The sequence below is a fragment of the Physeter macrocephalus genome, chromosome 7 (assembly GCF_002837175.3).
Source record: "Physeter macrocephalus isolate SW-GA chromosome 7, ASM283717v5, whole genome shotgun sequence".
Classification (NCBI taxonomy): domain Eukaryota; kingdom Metazoa; phylum Chordata; class Mammalia; order Artiodactyla; family Physeteridae; genus Physeter; species Physeter macrocephalus.
In genome coordinates, this window is record NC_041220.1 from 114,801,190 (window position 1) to 114,820,321 (window position 19,132).

Sequence of the window (19,132 nt, forward strand, 5' to 3'; positions counted from 1 at the left end):
GTCTCCCTCCCACCCTCCCTATCCCACCCCTCTAGGTGGTCACAAAGCACTGAGCTGATCTCCCTGTGCTATGCGGCTGCTTCCCACTAGCTATCTGTTTTACATTTGGTAGTGTATATATGTCCATGCCACTCTCTCACTTCATCTCAGCTTACCCTTCCCCCTCCCCGTATCCTTAAGTCCATTCTCTACGTCTGCATCTTTATTCCTGTCCTGCCCCTAGGTGCTTCGGAAAGATTTTTTTTTTTTTAGATTCCATATATATGTGTTAGCATACGGTATTTGTTTTTCTCTTTCTGACTTACTTCACTCTGTATGACAGATTCTAGGTCCATCCACCTCACTACAAATAACTCAATTTCGTTTCTTTTTTTGGCTGAGTAATATTCCATTGTATATATGTGCTACATCTTCTTTATCCATTTGTCTGTCGATGGACACTTAGGTTGCTTCCATGTCCTGGCTATTGTAAATAGAGCTGCAATGAACATTGTGGTACGTGACTTTTTTTTTGAATTATGGTTTTCTCAGGGTATATGCCCAGTAGTGGGATTGCTGGGTCGAATGGTAGTTCTATTTTTAGTTCCTTAAGGAACCTCCATACTGTTCTCCATAGTGGCTGTATCAATTTACATTCCCAGCAACAGTTCAAAAGGGTTCCCTTTTCTCCATACCCTCTCCAGCATTTATTGTTTGTAGATTTTCTGCCCATTTTTTAACTGGATTGTTTGTTTTTTTGATATTGATCTCCATGAGCTGTTTGTATATTTTGGAGATTAATCCTTTGTGTCTTATTTCATTTGCAAATATTTTCTCCCATTCTGAGGGTTGTCTTTTTTGTCTTGTTTATGGTTTTCTTTGCTGTTAAGTTCCATTTGTTTATTTTTGTTTCCGTTACTCTAGGAGGTGGGTCAAAAAAGATCTTGCTGTGGTTTACATCAAAGAGTGTTTTTCCTATGTTTTCCTCTAAGTGTTTTTTTGTTTGTTTGTTTTTTGCGGTACGTGGGCCTCTCACTGTTGTGGCCTCTCCCATTGTGGAGCACAGGCTCCGGACGCGCAGGCTCAGTGGCCACGGCTCACGGGCCCAGCCGCTCCGCGGCATGTGGGATCTTCCCTGACCGGGGCATGAACCCGCGTCCCCTGCATCGGCAGGCGGACTCTCAACCACTACACCACCAGGGAAGCCCATCTCTAATAAGAGTTTTATAGTATCTTGTCTTACATTTAAGTCTTTAATCTATTTGGAGTTTATTTTTGTGTATGGTGTTAGGGAGTGTTCTAATTTCATTCTTTTACATGTGGCTGTCCAGTTTTCCCAGCATCACTTATTGAAGAGACTGTCTTTACTCCATTGTGTGTTCTTGCCTCCTCTGTCATAAATTAGGTGCCCATATGTGTGTGGGTTTATCGCTGGGCTTTCTATCCTGTACCATTGATCTATATTTCTGTTTTTGTGCCAGTATCATACTGTCTTGATTACTGTAGCTTTGTGGTATCGTTTGAAGTCAGGGAGCCTGATTCCTCCAATTCCGTTTTTCTTTCTCAGGATTGCTTTGGCTATTCGGGGTCTTTTGTGTTTCCATATGAATTGTAATATTTTTTGCTCTAATTCTGTGAAGAATGCCATTGGTAGTTTGATAGGAATTGCATTGAATCTGTAGATTGCTTTGGGTAGTATAGTCATTTTCACATTATTGATTCTTCCAATCCAAGAACATGGTATATCTCTCCATCTGTTTATGTCATCTTTGATTTCTTTCATCAGTGTTTTATAGTTTTCTGAGTACAAGTCTTTCACCTGCTTAGGCAGGTTTCTTCCTGTCTTACCATTGCAATGGTAAATGGGAGTGTTTCCTTAATTTCCCTTTCTGATTTTTCGTTTTTGATGTATAGGAATGCCAGAGGTTTCTGTGCATTAATTTTGTATCCTGAAACCTTACCAAATTCACTGATTAGTTCTCGTAGTTTTCTGGTGGCATCTTTAGGATATTCTAGGTATAGCATCATGTCATCTGCAAACAGTGATAGTTTTACTTCCTTTTCCAATTTGTATTCCTTTTATTTCTTTTTCTTCTCTGATTGCCTTGACTAGGATTTCAAAAACTAGGTTGACTAAGAGTGCCAAGAGTGGACATCCTTGTCTTGTTCCTGATCTTAGTGGAAATGCTTTCAGTTTTTCACTATTGAGAATGATGTTTGCTGTGGGTTTGTCATATATGGTCTTTATTCTGTTGAGGTAGGTTACCTCTATGCCCATTTTCTGGAGAGTTTTTGTCATAAATTGGTGTTAAATTTGGCAAAAGCTTTTTCTGCATATATTGAGATGATCATATGGTTTTTATTCCTTAATTTGTTAATATGGTGTATCACATTGATTGATTTGCATATATTGAAGAATTCTTGCATCCCTGGGATAAATCCCACTTGATCATGGTGTATGATCCTTTTAATGTGCTGTTGGATTCCATTTGCTAGTATTTTGTTTAGGATTTTCGCATCTATGTTCATCGGTGATATTGGTCTATAATTTTCTTTTTTTGTGATATCTCTTTCTGGTTTTGGTATCTGGATGATGGTGGCTTCGTAGAATGAATTTGGGAGTGTTTCTCCCTCTGCAGTTTTTTGGAAGAGCTTGAGAAGGCTCAGTGTTAGCTCTTCTCTAAATGTTTGATAGAATTGGCCTGTGAAGCCATCTGGTCTTGGACTTCTGTTTGTTGGAAGATTTTTAATTATGGTTTCAATTTCATTACTTGTGATAGGTCTGTTTATATTTTCTAATTCTTCCTGGCTCAGTCATGGAAAACTGTACCTTTCCAAGAATTTGTCCATTTCTTTGTGGTTGTCCATTTTATTGGCATAGAGTTGTTTGTAGTAGTCTCTTACAATCCTTTGTATTTCTGCAGTGTCAGTTGTGATTTCTCCTTTTTCATTTCTAATTTTATTGATTTGTGTCCTCTCCCTTTTTTTCTTGATGAGTGTGGCTAAGGGTTTATCAATTTTGTTTATCTTCTCAAAGAACCAGCTTTTAGTTTTATTGATCTTTGCTATTGTTTTCTTTGTTTCTGTTTCATTTATTTCTGCTCTGATCTTCATGATTTCTTTCCTTCTACTGACTTGGGGTTTTCTTTGTTCTTCTTTCTCTAGTTGTTTTAAGTGTAGGGTTAGATTGTTTATTTGAGATTTTTCTTGTTTCTTTTTTTTTCAACTAATTTATTTAATTTATTTATATGTGGCTGCATTGGGTCTTTGTTGCTGTGCACAGGCTTTCCCTAGTTGTGGCGAGCGGTGGCTACTCTTTCTTGTGGTGCATGGGCTTCTCATTGTGGTGGCTTCTCTTGTTGTGGAGCATGGGCTCTAGGTGCACCGGCTTCAGTAGTTGTGGCACGCGGGGTTCAGTAGTTGTGGTTCATGGGCTCTAAAGAGCAGGCTCAGTAGTTGTGGCGCACAGGCTTAGTTGCTTTGCAGCATGTGGGATCTTCCCGGACCAGGGGTCAAACCTGTGTCCCCTGCATTGGCAGGCAGATTCTTAACCACTGCACCACTAGGGAAACCCTTTTCTTGTTTCTTGATGTGAGATTGAATTGATATAAACTTCCCTCTTACAACTGCTTTTGCTGCGTCCCATAGGTTTTGGGTCACTGTGTTTTCGTTGTCATTTGTTTCTATAGATTTTTAAATTTCTTCTTTGATTTCTTCAGTGATCTCTTAGCTATTTAGTATTACACTGTTGTCCTCCATGTATTTGTGTTTTTTACAGTTTTTTTTCCCTGTAATTGATTTCCAATCTCATAGCCATGTGGTCAGAAAAGGTGCTTGGTTTGATTTCAGTTTTCTTAAATTTTCCAAGGCTTGATTTGTGACCTGAGATGTGATCTATTCTGGAGAATGTTCCGTGTGCACTTGAGAAGAAAGTGTATTGTGCCACTTCTGGGTGGAACGTTCTATAAATATCAATTAAATCTATCTGGTCTATTTTGTCATTTAAAGCTTGTGTTTCCTTATTTATTTTCTGTTTGGATGATCTGTCCGTTGGTGTAAGTGGGGTGTTAAATTCCCCTACTATTATTGTGTTACTGTCAATTCTCCTTTCATGGTTGTAAGCATTTGCCTTATGTATTGAGGTGCTCCTATGTTGGGTACATAAACATTTATAATTGTTATATCTTCTTCTTGGATTGATCCTTTGATCATTATGTAGTGTCCCTCCTTATCTCTTGTAACAGTCTTTATTTTAAAGTCTGTTTTGTCTGGTATGAGTATTGCTACTCCAGCTTTCTTTTGATTTCCATTTGCATGGAATATCTTTTTCCATCCCTTCACTTTCAGTCTGTATGTGTCCCTAGGTCTGAAGTGGGTCTCTTGTAGACAGCATATATATATGGGTCTTATTTTTGTATCCATTCAGCCAGTCTGTGTCTTTTGGGTGGGACATTTAATCCATTTACATTCAAGGTTTTAATCGATATATATGTTCCTATTACCATTTTCTTAATTGTTTTGGGTTTGTTTTTGTGGGTCTTTCTCTTCTGTTGTGTTTCCCGCCTAGAGAAGTTTCTTTAGCATTTGTTGTAAAGCTGGTTTGGTGGTGCTGAATTCTCTTAGCTTTTGCTTGTCTGAAAAGCTTTTGATTTCTCCATCGAATCTGAATGAGATCCTTGTTGGATAGAGTAATCTTGGTTGTAGGTTTTTCTTTTTCATCACTTTTAAGTATATCCTGCCACTCCCTTCTGGCCTGCAGAGTTTCTGCTGAAAAATCAGCTGATAACCTTATGAAGATTCCTTTGTGCGTTATTTTTTGTTTTCCTCTTGCTGCTTTTAATATTTTTTCTTTGAATTTAATTTTTGTTAGTTTGATTAATATGTGTCTTGGTGTGTTTTTCCTAGGGTTTATTCTGTATGGGACTCTGTGCTTCCTGGACTTGGGTGACTATTTCCTTTCTCATGTTAGGGAAGTTTTCCACTATAATCTCTTCAAATATTTTCTCAGACCCTTTCTTTTTCTCTTCTTCTAGGACCCCTATAATTCGAATGTTGGTACATTTAGTGTTGTCCCAGAGGTCTCTGAGATTGTCTTTAATTCTTTTCATTCTTTTTCCTTTATTCTGCTCCTGGGCAGTTATTTCCACCATTTTATCTTCCAGCTCACTTATTCATTCTTCTGCCTCAGTTATTCTGTTATTGATTCCACCTAGTGTATTTTTCATTTCAGTTATTGTGTTCATCTCTGTTTGTTTATTCTTGAGTTCTTCTAGAACTTTGTTAAACATTTCTTGTATTTTCTCAATCCGTGCCTCCATTCTATTTCTGAGATTCTGGATCATCTTTACAATCATTAATCTGAATTCTTTTTCAGGTAGATTGTCTATTTCCTCTTCATTTATTTGGTCTTGTAGGTTTTTACCTTGCTCCTTCACCTGTGTCACATTTTTTTGCCATCTCATTTTTTTGTTTTGTTTTATGAGTGTGTTTGTGTTCCTGTCTTACTACTTTTCCAGCTCACTTATTCATTCTTCTGCCTCAGTTATTCTGTTATTGATTCCACCTAGTGTATTTTTCATTTCAGTTATTGTGTTCATCTCTGTTTGTTTATTCTTGAGTTCTTCTAGAACTTTGTTAAACATTTCTTGTATTTTCTCAATCCGTGCCTCCATTCTATTTCTGAGATTCTGGATCATCTTTACAATCATTAATCTGAATTCTTTTTCAGGTAGATTGTCTATTTCCTCTTCATTTATTTGGTCTTGTAGGTTTTTACCTTGCTCCTTCACCTGTGTCACATTTTTTTGCCATCTCATTTTTTTGTTTTGTTTTATGAGTGTGTTTGTGTTCCTGTCTTACTACTTGTTTGGCCTGAGGCTTCCAACACTGGAGTTTGTAGGCTGTTGGGTAGAGCTGGGTCTTGGTGCTGAGATGAAGACCTCTATGAGACCTCACTTCAGTGAATATTCCCTCAGATCTGAGGTTCTCTGTTGGTCCAGTGGTTCAGACTCCTCCCAATGCAGGAGATTTGGCCCAACCCCCAGTGGTGCACTTGGGGGTTCCTCCCGTCTCCTTGGGCATCAGGGTCCCCCACCAGCGGCTGGCAGGTGCCCTAGTTGTGGGGAGATACTAACTCAGTGTCTTCCCACAATGCCATCTTGACTCCACCCTTCAGAAAGTTTAAAATTTTGATGACATATGATTTATCAGTTTTTCCTTTTATAGTTAGTGATTTCTGTGTCCCATCTAAGAAATATTTGCTTACCTACAGGTCACAGAGATATTATTCCTTTATAGTTTTAACTTTTATATTCAGTTTTTAGCTTTATATTCTTAGCTTTTATGCTTATGACTGTGACCCAGCTCAAAATAGTTTTCGAGTATAGTGTGAGGTAGGGGTTGAGGTTTATTTGTTCCCAAGCAGATGTCCAGTAGTTCTAGCACCATTTGTTGAAAGACTTTACTTTCCCTTTTGAATTGTTAAGTATAACTGCCTCCACAAAACTGACTGAGGCATGGATTTTGCCTTCAAGAGCTTAGAGTCTGCAGAATAACTTTTGTACTAGAACTTATCGCTGACTTTTCATAAAGAATAGCACATTCAACTACTGTGATGCATGAAAAACATTACCCTTTTAGAAAAGGGACAAGGCAAAGTTCTTTTGCCCCATCCAAGAATAGTTATATAAAATAAATTACTTAATGCAAATTGCTGATTGTGGTTGGTGCTTTGCCTTGAAGGAATGCAGTACAAGTAATAGTTTAATAACTTCAGAGAGTTCTTGTACTTTGTCCCCAGAAGAAAAAACACTTGAATGTGTTCAGCCCTCAGATTACTATTATTATTATGGCTTTAAAAGTTATACCCTTGACCTTAGATATTTCATAGCTTGAATAAATATTTTATTTTTGAGGGATTTAAAAATATTTACTCCTGGTTTACATAACTTTTAGATATAACCAATTGGGTTTGTTTTTAAAATAATTTTGTTTCACCATTAACACATTTTTATAATAGTTTCAAAGCATAAATGAAAATGTTAATTTTATAGCTCTTGATCTTTCCCTTTATAGACATTTATGCTCCAGACATCACTACTTTAACACTTGTTATTTGTAGATGACAGCACTTACAGCTGCCACCCATGCTCTAGATGTTTTTAGGTGACAAAGAGATGAGTTATGGTGGAAGAAGTATTAGACTAGGAGGCGCAAACACGTGGGACTTAGGACTCTAAGCTACTTACAAAGTCAAGGCAGTACTTTCTTTGTGCCTTAATGTCTGGTATGAAATTGGAAGGATCATACTAGCTTCCCAAGGTCAGTATGAAACATATACACAGTTGTTGAGAATGAGAGCTTTAAGATCAGGATATCAAGGTTCAAATCCTGACTGCATCCAGTTGTGTGACCTTGGGCAGATTCCTTTACTTCCCTGAGCATTTTCTCATCTTTAAAATGAGGATGGTACTAATATTATCCACCTCATGCTATTGTGAGGATTGAGATAGACAAACGCTTTAGCATGGTCTCTCTCTTTTCCATGGTCTCTCACATTTCTCTTGTGAACAGAGGTAGACACTGCGACCGCTTTTTGTTCTGAACTGTCTTTTCAAGAGATACCACTTTGGAAAGCAGAGATATGTCTCCCTCCAGAGCAAAGGGTAGATATGCTTACTACCCAATATAATAAAGGTAATGTCTCCTTCCAGATCTGTGATTAATAAATTATTCTTCATCTTTGACTAGGAGTCTTGTATCTTCTACCAATATCCATAAAACGGTGGCAAACTGGGATGAGTTGGTCACCCTAAAGTAGGGTAAAGTGTTGACCCTTTACAATTCTTGATAAGTGCAGTATTTGCCACATAGGAAGCAACCAATAACTGTCATCTTGTGTTGTTATTATTTTATTTTTTTAAAATTTTATTGAAGTATAGTTGATTTACAATGCTGTGTCTAATTTCTGCTGTACAGCAAAGTGATTCAGTTATATATATATATATATATTCTTTTTCATATGATTTATCACAGGATATTAAATATAGTTCCCTGTGCTATACAATAGGACCTTCTTATTTATCCATCCTATATATAATTGTTTACATCTGCTAATCCCAAACTCCCAGTCCTGACCCCACACCTCCCCTACCCCTTGGCAACCACAAGTCTGTTCTCTATATCTGTAAGTCTGTTTTTGTTATTATTTTATAAAGAAAAAATCTGACATACCAACTCAAAGTGTTTTGAAAGTATGAAGCGTTCTACACATGTTAATTATTTATTTTTTAAGCAATTAAAAATAATTTTTTTTTTTTTTTTTTTTTTTTGGCTGCGTTGGGTTTTCGTTGCTGTGCCTGAGCTTCCTCTAGTTGCGGCGAGCGAGCAGGGGCTACTCTTCATTATGGTGCGCGGGCTTCTCATTGCGGTGGCTTCTCTTGTTGCGGAGCACAGGCTCTAGGCGGGCGGGCTTTAGTAGTTGTGACACGGGGGCTCAGTAGTTGTGGCGCACGGGCTTGGTTGCTCCACCACGTGGGATCTTCCTGGACCTGGGATCGAACCTGTGTCCCCTGCATTGGCAGGCGGATTCTTAACCACTGAGCCACCAGGGAAGTCCCAAAAATAATTTTTTTTTAAATTTATTTTTTGGCTGTGTTGGGTCTTCATTGCTGCGGGCAGGCTTTCTCTAGTTGTGGTGAGCGGGGGCTACTCTTTGTTGTGGTGCGTGGGCTTCTTATTGCGGTGGCTTCTCTTGTTGCAGAGCATGGGCCCTAGAGTACGCGGGCTTCAGTAGTTGCGGCACGTGGGCTCAGTAGTTGTGGCACACGGGCTTAGTTGCTCTGCGGCATGTGGGATCTTCCCAGACCAGGGCTCAAACCCGTGTCCCCTGCATTGGCAGGCAGAGTCTTAACCACTGCACCACCAGGGAAGTCCCTACACATATTAATTATATATGACAGAGTGAATTTGATGTTTGTTGGTAGGTTGAGTAGAATTTAAATCAGTATTAGAGAACTGCTCATAGATTCACAGAACTAAATGTAAGAGGAGGAAGGTCAAGGTAATTCACCCATGAAAGAAAAGAAGTTTCTAATATGGAAGATAATGAAAACATCAAACTTTACCAATCCTGGCAGAGAAATATGAACCACTCACAAAGTGCTGTTATAATAAAAATAGGCATAAACGGAAATCTAGAATTTATGAATGGACAGTTAGATCTTCCATCCGGGTTAGATTTTTTTAAACTTGCTGTTCTGTCTTTTCTCCTTACAAATCAATGTATAATTCACAGCACAACCACTAATCTTTTTGAGATGAATCTTTTCCAACCTTGAGCTTTTTATGTAAGGCTGGTATGGGACATCACCCTTAAGATCCTTAGGGAGATTTTTGTCTGACTGAATGCTCTGACGCACCATCTTAGATTCTTCTGAGATCTTAGCAACTAATTGTATAGAACCACCCACATGGATTTGACTTTTATTCTGAAGCCCTTTCTTAATCTGAGAATTTTGGAGAGGCTGGATGTAAGAAACAGTTTTATCATTGAACTTAGCAAGTTTTAGTTCCTTTACATTTAACAGTTCTTCCTTTAGCTGTTGTCTCTCCTTTACATTTTACTTTGAGCAGCAAGAAGACACCAAGCAGCAGTTTCAACACTGTAGAAATATCCTTAGTCAGAACATTCATTTCATTGAGTATGTTTTCTACTTCCCATGTTAACCACAGGTGATAGTGTTGCTAAACCTTCTGCTACTCCATAACAATGGTGCCTTTTCCTCCAGTTTCCAATAACATTTTTCTCACTTTTCTTTAAGCTTTCACTGATAGCCTCTTTGAAGGACACAACACTTTGGCTAACAGTTCTGAAAGCTGAGGCAGATCCTGAAGGCATTTGCAACTGGAGGCTGTCAGCTAACTGTATTCCCTACTGCTGATCCTGTCTTGAAAAGGGATTTGAGCAGTGCACCTCCATGGCCACCACATGTAACATTCATGCCAAGCCATGTTCTACCAGTTTTTCCAATCTTGTCTCCTAATGTTGCCTGCATCTCACTCTATACTTTTGCTACAACAACTTGTACTACCTCAATATGCCTTAAAATCACACAAAATCATGACATTGCAGGCTGGGTTAGGTGCCTCGCAGCACCCTATAATAATACTTATAATAATATAAATACTTTCATGGCGCCCTAGAAATCTATCACTGTATTTATGTCATTCTTTGGTACTTGGATTCAAATCTCGACTCTGACACTACTTAGCTAAATGACTTTGGTCAAGTTATTTGGTTTCTCTGTGTCTCAGCTTCTTCATCTTTACAATGGGGAAATAATATTCTTTTCATAGAATTGTTGGGATTAAATCAGTTAATACAGGTAAGTGCTTAGAACAGAGCCTAGTACAGAGTAAATGTTCCATAACTGTTAGCTATAATCATTAATGATCTGAACTGACAAGATATATTGATTTAGGTGGCTGGAGTGCAGAGCAAAACTGACAGAGAGGTGACTCTGATCCTTCAAAGCCCTTATGTTTTTAGGGCCACAGTGCAGAAATGCCATCCCACGAGGCTGTGATGTCAAAAGAAGTCATCAGGAAAACCTTTATCAACCTTTTCCTCCCTTCTGGTCTAGGCCTGCAGGACAACCCATGGTTCTGTGACTGTCACATTTCCAAAATAATGGCATTGTCAAAAGTCGCTGACCCTGTGGTAGTACTTCTCGACCCACTGATGGTTTGTAGTGAACCGGAACGCCTCACAGGGATTTCCTTTCAGCGGGCTGAGCTGGAGCAGTGTCTGAAGCCATCGGTGATGACCTCGGCCACCCAGATCACGTCTGCTGTGGGCAGTAATGTTCTGCTGCGGTGTGATACCACTGGCTACCCTACCCCACAGCTCACCTGGACCAGACCAGACAGCTCGCCAGTTAATTATACAGGTATCTTCTTAATTCAGGCCTTTGAAACAAGGAATTTACAAATGACTGAACTTAATCTTATGTTTTTGTATGATTTGAGATTGGCTAGTTATTTCTAATAAAATATGCTAAGATAGTTGAATGGAAGAAATTTGAAAGGTATACTTTATTGATTAATATTTTCCTCAGTTTGTCTGATTAACTATGTAGATGAAATTAGACAATCTGATTTCTTTCTTAGATGGAAAACAACATGATGCAGTGGCTGGATGGTTGCAGATAAGGCCTTTGTCTTTATCTTTCCTCCATTATCTTGGATACTGTTCACTTTAAAATGTATAACAATTACAATTTCCTTCAAGGGAATTTCAAACAAGTTTCTTATTTTCGAATGATTATTCAAATAATAAATTACATAGGAACTTTATTATGAGGCAAAAAGTGTAATTTTTAAAAATATTGATTACACAGGTTTTTAGATCCTACTATGACCAAATCAATGTTTTGGCCTTAGTTTCAATAGTGATATTCTGATGAGTAAAGGGATATATTTTTAAAACTCTTCCAAATTAAATTTAAATTGAGGCTGAAATAATGAAACTGATAGAATTTTTTTAAAAAGTCAAGGCCTAAGCACAGTTTAAGGTAGTGAGTTAAATTTTGGGCTACTGAAATACCACTCTGTGCATATTATTATTCTTCAGAAAGCTTCAGAAATAAAGACAGAAAGGAAATACGTTCAGATTTTAGTGTTTAGAAAATTAAAATTCCAATTTTGCAAACACTATGTATTAGTCCACAAATAAAAAACCTCACTGGGGCTTCCCTGGTGGCGCAGTGGTTGAGAGTCCGCCTGCCGATGCAGGGGACACGGGTTCGTGCCCCGGTCCGGGAAGATCCCACATGCCGCAGAGCGGCTGGGCCCATGAGCCATGGCCGCTGAGCCTGTGCGTCCGGAGCCTGTGCTCCGCAACGGGAGAGGCCACAACAGTGAGAGGCCCACGTACCACAAAAAAAAAACAAACAAAAAACTAATTGTTTAATTTTTTATCTAAATTAAATATACTGTGAAAGATAAGAATAGAAATTGTGACTCCTGCATGCCAGAAAATGGTCCACTATGCCTTCTGATTATGTGGATAGTTAACACTTTATTACAATGAAAAAATATTTTGAGAAATATTTAAGTAAGGTCTTGTGATAAACATTTCACAGAATCACAGTGGGTTAAAATTGGAAGGGATATTTGAAATCACTTTGTCTTATCCCCTTATTTTAAAAATGTGGAAACAGAGGCCTAAAGACACTAATTGGCTTGTCTAGAATCACATACTACTTAGTAAACAAAAGTTTACTAAGGCCAAAGTTTCTTAAATCTCAGCCCTATGTCTTTTTAAAATACTATTTCCCATAGAAACTTCATGACACCCAGAATGTCCTACACTTCCATATAAACCATTTACAGAACCATCACCTGCAATCAGAGACTTGCAGCTTGCCATTTCCCTCTTGGCTTATGTGAGAGGTATGCGTGTAGAACCAGAAATTGTTGCCTTTTGAGTTGGCATGTTGTGTGAATCTTTTCTTTCTTTTATCTCACAGATTATGCATTTTTCTTTCTTCCAGTAATTCAGGAATCTCCAGGGGAGGGAGTCAGATGGTCCATAATAAGCTTGACGGGCATTTCTTACATGGATGCTGGGGATTACAAATGTAAGGCCAAAAATTTGGCTGGGATGTCAGAAGCTGTGGTTACTGTGACAGTGGTTGGTGTTGTCATGACCACCGTATCATCAGAAACTTCTGAAAGAAGAACTGGGGATCACCTTGAGCAAGAGGTCCAGCTGGGATCTAGAACATCTGCAACTCTACCTGGTTCATCATTGTCTCCCTGGCCTTATTCCTCCTCTTCTTCCTTCCCAGCTTCTTCCACTTTTCTTCCTACTTCTACTTCATCTCCTCCCTCCACTGCTTCCTTCTCCTTATCTCCTTTCTTCTCCTCCATTGTTTCTTCAGCCACAGCTCCAAGCACTAGAATATCTATAAGCACTACCATGACCAGCCGTCAGTCACTCCACCCGGATGGCAAAAGAAATGTCAAGGTGGAGATGGGTAGCGGTAAGCTTCCCCCAGCTAGTGCAAGTAAAAGAGAAGCGTTGGCATTGTTGGATCAAGCCCTGCTGATGGAAACGAATGCCACAATAGAAAATCTCCAGGTAGTCAGCGAAACCGAAGAAAGCGTGATCTTGATGTGGAACACCATTAACACCACGCAAAATTTGGAAGTGACTGTGTTGTATTCCAAGTATGGTGAGAAGGACCTGCTACTGCTTAATGCAGACTCCAGCAAGAACCAAGTCACCATAAGTGGCTTGTTGCCTGGTCGGCAATATATAGCATGTGTCTGTCCAAAAGGAATGCCTCCCCAGAAAGACCAATGTATCACCTTTTCTACTGACAGAGTTGAAGAAGAAGGTGATTCTCAAGGGTCTTTCCTTATGGTGGTGAGTGGTGCTGCCTGTGTTGTTGTCTTGCCATTGATTTTTTTCCTGTTGTACAAAGTTTGCAAACTTCAGTGTAAGTCAGACTCTCTCTGGGAAGATGATTTGGCGAAAGAGACTTATATCCAATTTGAAACGCTGTCCCCCAGGTCTCAAAGTGTAGGGGAACTTTGGACGCGAAGGCCCAGAGACGATTCAGAAAAATTGCTGCTTTGCTCTAGGTCAAGTGTGGAATCTCATGACTTTTAAAAGTGAGGGTTCTAGAGCAGAGTATTATTGCTAAGGTTTTACAGCTCAGGCAAATGTGAGCTCCACAAAATTTCTTTCACAAAATTAAGTATCTAAGGGTATATAGTTGACCCTCTGTTTGGATGACTTTTGGACACTTTCATTTCCTTCATGAAAATCACAAATGGAGTGCTTTTAAGTGTGCTTTAAAAAAGTCATGAGACTTCTGAACTGAAAAGACAAATAATTTTGATTTTTGTTGTGGAGAAAATGTCTACAGAAATAATTTTCAGGGTAGTGCTAAGTAAGTTAATAATATATTTTAGGATAATGTTTTAGTTCTTAAAAATAAATTCATGTGAAAATAGTTATATAAAGTAAACTCTGAATTTTAAAAAGATAGGTTTTTGGGCAGTAAAGAAAGTTTAGTATAATGAGCTAAGCCTTGATATTCATTCTTGTTCATAGTGCTTTATGGCATTTGCTGTGCACATTTGCTGCCATTGCCTTGTAGGTGAGAGTGGAATAGTACAGAATTTTGCGTTCACTAAGGTTAAATGCAACCCCATGGACAGGGAGGGCTCTAGCTCTTGGTACCATTATTCATTGCAATACAGTATAGTGGTATTTATATTGCAAGGAAGAAAAAAATTTTTCCTTAGAAATACAGGTACTAGCAAAAATAAGTTTAAAAAGAGGATCATGGAATAGTAAGGCCATTTTGAAGATAGTAACTGTTGCATTCTAATACATCTGCTAACAGACTATATGGGGTCTTTTAAAAAAATGTGCTCATTTTAAAACAATCTCTTTAATATTTTGTTATGTACTCTTCTTTTCCCCTTCCCTCTTTTCTTCTCTCCCTCCCTCCCCTTACTTCCTTCACTTCTTTTTTTCCTTCTGCTTTGTCAGAAGATATTCAGGTAGCCAAAGGACCACAACTAAAGTGTTTGTCTTTTGCCATGTTATATTTTGATTACCTGGATAGAGGGAAGAACTTTGAAAGTCTTTTAGATCCCAAAAGGATGTTTTAGGATTTTGAAAGAGCAAATTCTGTGGATTTATTTAGTCAAACTCTAGGTTAAAAACATCAGGGAAATTGAATTGGAGTGGGTCACATGATTAGATAGGAAAAGGGCTTCATAAATAAAATTTAGTTTTTTAAAAGAAGTTTTTTTTCACCATATTTACTAAAGATTATATTCCCTTTACATTGAAGATTTTGGAGTGTAGAACAGATTTATACAGGTGTGTCAGGAGTCCTGAAATATGCTGAGAAGCAAGTTCTATATTTTATATAAGAAACAAATTGGCTTTAATTTGTTGGTAACACATTGTGGAAATTATAACACAAGCAGCAGAATGAAAAACTGCTCTTTCCAAATGGCTTTTAATTAAAAAGAAAAAGAGAATTCTAGTTTAGCCATAATCTGCGTATTAGAAGAAGACAAGCATGGAGAGATGGCCTGCTCAGAACTCCCAAACTTCCCCTTCTTGTCTCCTTTCCTTTCCTTTCCAGCCTCTTTGTCCTTGGTGCTTTTATCACTGTGTGCATTGTCTAATGATCTAACAGTTTTTAATTCAGTATTCATTGTTAGGATTTTTTGTTTGAAAAATACCTTTTAAAGACAGTTTTGTGTTTAACTTCAACTTATGTTAGATAATTTACTTTAAATTTAATGATTACAGAAATGTGCATTTCTGTACTCTAAAGACATCATGGAATTTCATTGCCATATTTAAAAGGCTCATATAAACAGACTGCCAAAATACTACCACATTAGAAATAGTGTAGGAGAATGTTGCAGACTACTGAGCCAAAAGACATCCAAATTGTACAAAGGCAGGTAGGTTATTTGTCAAGAAAGGAGACTTGGACCATCCTAATGAGATAAATTACTGACTGCTCTCATAATTAAAGTCAAGTGAAGCCTGGACTTAATTTTGCCTAGTGAGGAAAAGGTAATTGGTGGTGTGAAGGGGATAGGAACAGCAGGAGAAAGCACCTTTGTCATCTTCAACTTGGACTTGGCACACGAGGTGAGTTGCAAGTAATTTGTTACTCATAGTAAGATAAATTAAATTATAAATCATCTACTTTCTAAAAATACATACATTTGAACGTAGTCAAGGTGATCCTGATGATATCATTGCTCTTATGTTCTTACAGTATGCTTCCTTGAGTGGGAGAGAAAGGTTGACGTTATAGCAAGTGGCATGGAATTCCACATAAGCAACAGCCTGTTTATCAATGTCACCATATGCATTGTGAAGAGCACTCATAAATGATAGATAGCAATATATGTGGTAATTAAATATGATTACAATATTTTACTTTCAGACAAAATATATTTGAGGTTGTAAAACTCAGGATACATGGTGAGGGTGTGTCACATGTGAGGCTATCATCAGTGATGTGCTATGATGTAAAAGATGTTGAGAACTCCAAGCAAATAGTTTATAATGGACAGAAAAGCAAACCCTAAATAGAGTCAGACAGGTGCCTTGGGAAACTTTTGCAAAAAGTTCAAAGAAAAAAATTTTGACCCAGGGACTTGAGCCTCAAAAAGGGATTATGGTTAACAAAGAGAGATTTAAACACACACACACACACACACACACACACACACACACACACAAACTGCTGAATAATTATGAAATAATTCTAATAAAATGGAAGAAAGCTTAGGAAAGTTGAATGGCTATTTAGTAATCTCAAATTTCAAATGATATATGTAAAAGGTATAAAGAAGAAAGAGTATAGAAATTAGCAAATTTATTATAGAAGTGTCATAAATTAAGTCCCCAAATAAATCGAGGCCAAAAAAAAAATGGTAAAGTTGACCAGAAGGAACTATAAGGCTTGTTTTTTTTTTAGTCAAAAATAACAAGGAAATAATAAGTCTACTGCTTAGAGATGATAACAGAAGGTATATCAGAGAAGTAGCAGAATCATTTAACTCCTATTTTTCCTTCTCTCTTTCCCATCCCTTTCTTTCCCTCTTTCCTTCCCTTTTCTAATGGGTTTTTAAGCTGAATATGGAGAACAAATTATGAGAAGTGGGAATTTCAGCCCAAGATAGATAAGGGATTAGTAAACTAACTCCAAGGTATTTAAAATGAGGCCAGATATATTAGGTACCAGGGTGGTAACAGAATTTTCAGCCATAATCTCAGAGCTACTGTTTTTGAAAAGTATTTGAAAAGTCATGACAAATAGGAGAACTACTGCAAGACCACAGATGGGTAAGTTTCATCTTTATTTTTAAAGAGGGGACTAGGGTGGATTCTGGAAATTATAGACAACTTGATTCATGTTTACAGATTTCACAATAGGTTGTTAAAAGGCTTGTTTTTGAGCATGCAGAAATGAATGTTATGGTCATTAGGAGCCAACAAATGTCAACCTAGGAAAAGGTTTGATAAACTAAAATGGTTTATTTTTAGGTTACTAAGCTGATAGATAAAGGACTGCTTGAAAATCGATTAGCAGCTAGTTACTGGTGTTTGTTTTGACTTGTTGGAGTAATATGGGTTGCCTCCTCTCAATAATGTCTAGAAATGGCTTTATACATTATGTAAAATTCTCTAGTAGAATGCCCTTACCCTATTCAATTCAGCATTTTTATAAGTGACTGGATGAACATAGGCTTCTCGACTCTGCAGAGGACATGAGAATAAACAGGGTATCTTATTTTGGTGCTTCTCAAACTTTTCCTTGGAATATTCCTAATGGAAGGGGAAAGTAAAATTGTATGTCTGGAGAGACCAGGGCAATTGTCCTAAGTGTCTGGCAGAAGAGAGATATTTCTGTGAATTATTCTGTCTTGATTAAAAACCATGTGAATTTGCATTCTATGGCATAATTTTTTAAAATATAAAATAATTCTCCCTCTCTCATTTCTTTAGGGAAAATTGACATTTCTGTGCCTTTGAACATCTTGGCACAGAGTACCCCAGAGGTACTCTCCTTATCTTCACCCAAGTCAATTATAAAAACTTCAGATAGAATAGGGTAAAGGACATATTTGAGGATATTTGAATTTGCATATAAGAACTGAATTATATTTAAAAAAATAGGGTAAAGGACAGAGACCTGTGGCTTTCTATTAGAGACTGTTTCATGCAGTATGAAACCATCAGTGAACATATTTATATGATAGGTGAAGAAACCAAATCTTGAAAATTATCTTAGTAAGATGGCATATTAAAGCTAACAGGGATAGGGCTTCCCTGGTGGCGCAGTGGTTGCGCGTCCGCCTGCCGATGCAGGGGAACCGGGTTCGCGCCCCGGTCTGGGAGGATCCCACATGCCGCGGAGCGGCTGGGCCCGTGGGCCATGGCCGCTGAGCCTGCGCGTCCGGAGCCTGTGCTCCGCAACGGGAGAGGCCGCAGCAGAGGGAGGCCCGCATACCACAAAAAAAAAAAAAAAAAAAAAGCTAACAGGGATAAATGAAAATTTTGTGTTTGGATTAGAATAAATATGGGCGTTCAAGTAAAAAAAAATCTGTGACTTTAGTTGATTACAGTCATTCTGTGAACCAATAGAATTATGTACAGTAATTGCTAAAAATGCTAGTGTTAAGTTACTTCAGTATAAGTAATAGATCAAGGAAGGTAAGAGTTCTGCTGTATTCTACATTAACAGACCATTTCTACAGGATCAGGTTTAATTTCGGGTGCCAAATTTAAATAATTATGGACCTTGATAACAACTATGAACTATCCATAGGAAGGTACCTAAGATCACCAAGCATCTGGAAATTTTATCATGCAAGAAAGGGTTAAGGACTGGAGCAGACTGTGGGGAGACCACACTAGCTTAGTGCAGCACCAGGCACTAACTCTTGTCCTGGAGGACTATGCTTAGGAGCAACTGCTTAGGTTGTTAAAATGGAGGCTACTGTGTTCTACAGGTAGAAATTCAAATTCAGCAGCCTGGGGCCTAGGAAACCGCAATTTGACACTCAACCCAGGGGAATGATGCAGGTGATGTAATGACTTTGAGAAACACTGTTCTATGCAATGGATACAGAAGTAATATTGCAATTACAAAGAAGCAGAATGGCTCCCCATTAAAAACAAACAACTGCTTTTTTGCTAACAACCAGAGTTAGAAAACAGTGGAGTAAGATGTATTATTATAATATTACTCAGGATGTTCATGGATATTCCAGAAGTCAGGAATGATGCAAAGACACACTGAAGGACGTTGTAGACTGAAAGTTCAATAATTTGGACTATAGCAGAAAGAAATGAAAATTAATAAAATTGTATCTTTTGGTTTCAGTGGAAAGAGAATGCTAATATTTGTATTAAGTACCTCTTTTTGTTTAATTATAATAAAATTGATTTTGTATGTAAACATATGAGTCTTAATTTGTTTAAATAGTGGAAAAATTAGGCTATAAACTATTGGATGTTTGTGTTGTCCTCTTTTTTTTTTTTTTTTTTTTTTTTTTTTGCGGTACGTGGGCCTCTCACTGTTGTGGCCTC

General features: G+C 37.9%; 1 protein-coding gene across 5 annotated transcripts in view; it reads left to right on the plus strand.

Moving 5' to 3' along the window:
* The window catches only part of LRIT3 (leucine rich repeat, Ig-like and transmembrane domains 3), a 43,970-nt gene that overhangs the window by 15,774 nt on the left and 9,064 nt on the right, over positions 1–19,132 (plus strand). For 3 of the 5 annotated variants that reach the window (XM_028492176.2, XM_028492177.2, XM_055086171.1), the window contains 2 exons: positions 10,623–10,928; positions 12,534–13,657. In XM_028492176.2, coding sequence (XP_028347977.1) covers positions 10,623–10,928; positions 12,534–13,657 — 1,430 coding nt within the window. Of the gene's footprint in view, positions 1–10,622; positions 10,929–12,533; positions 13,658–14,548; positions 14,766–19,132 lie in introns of those variants that run through there. The other 2 variants (XM_055086172.1, XM_007105855.4) reach the window with 2 other exon arrangements.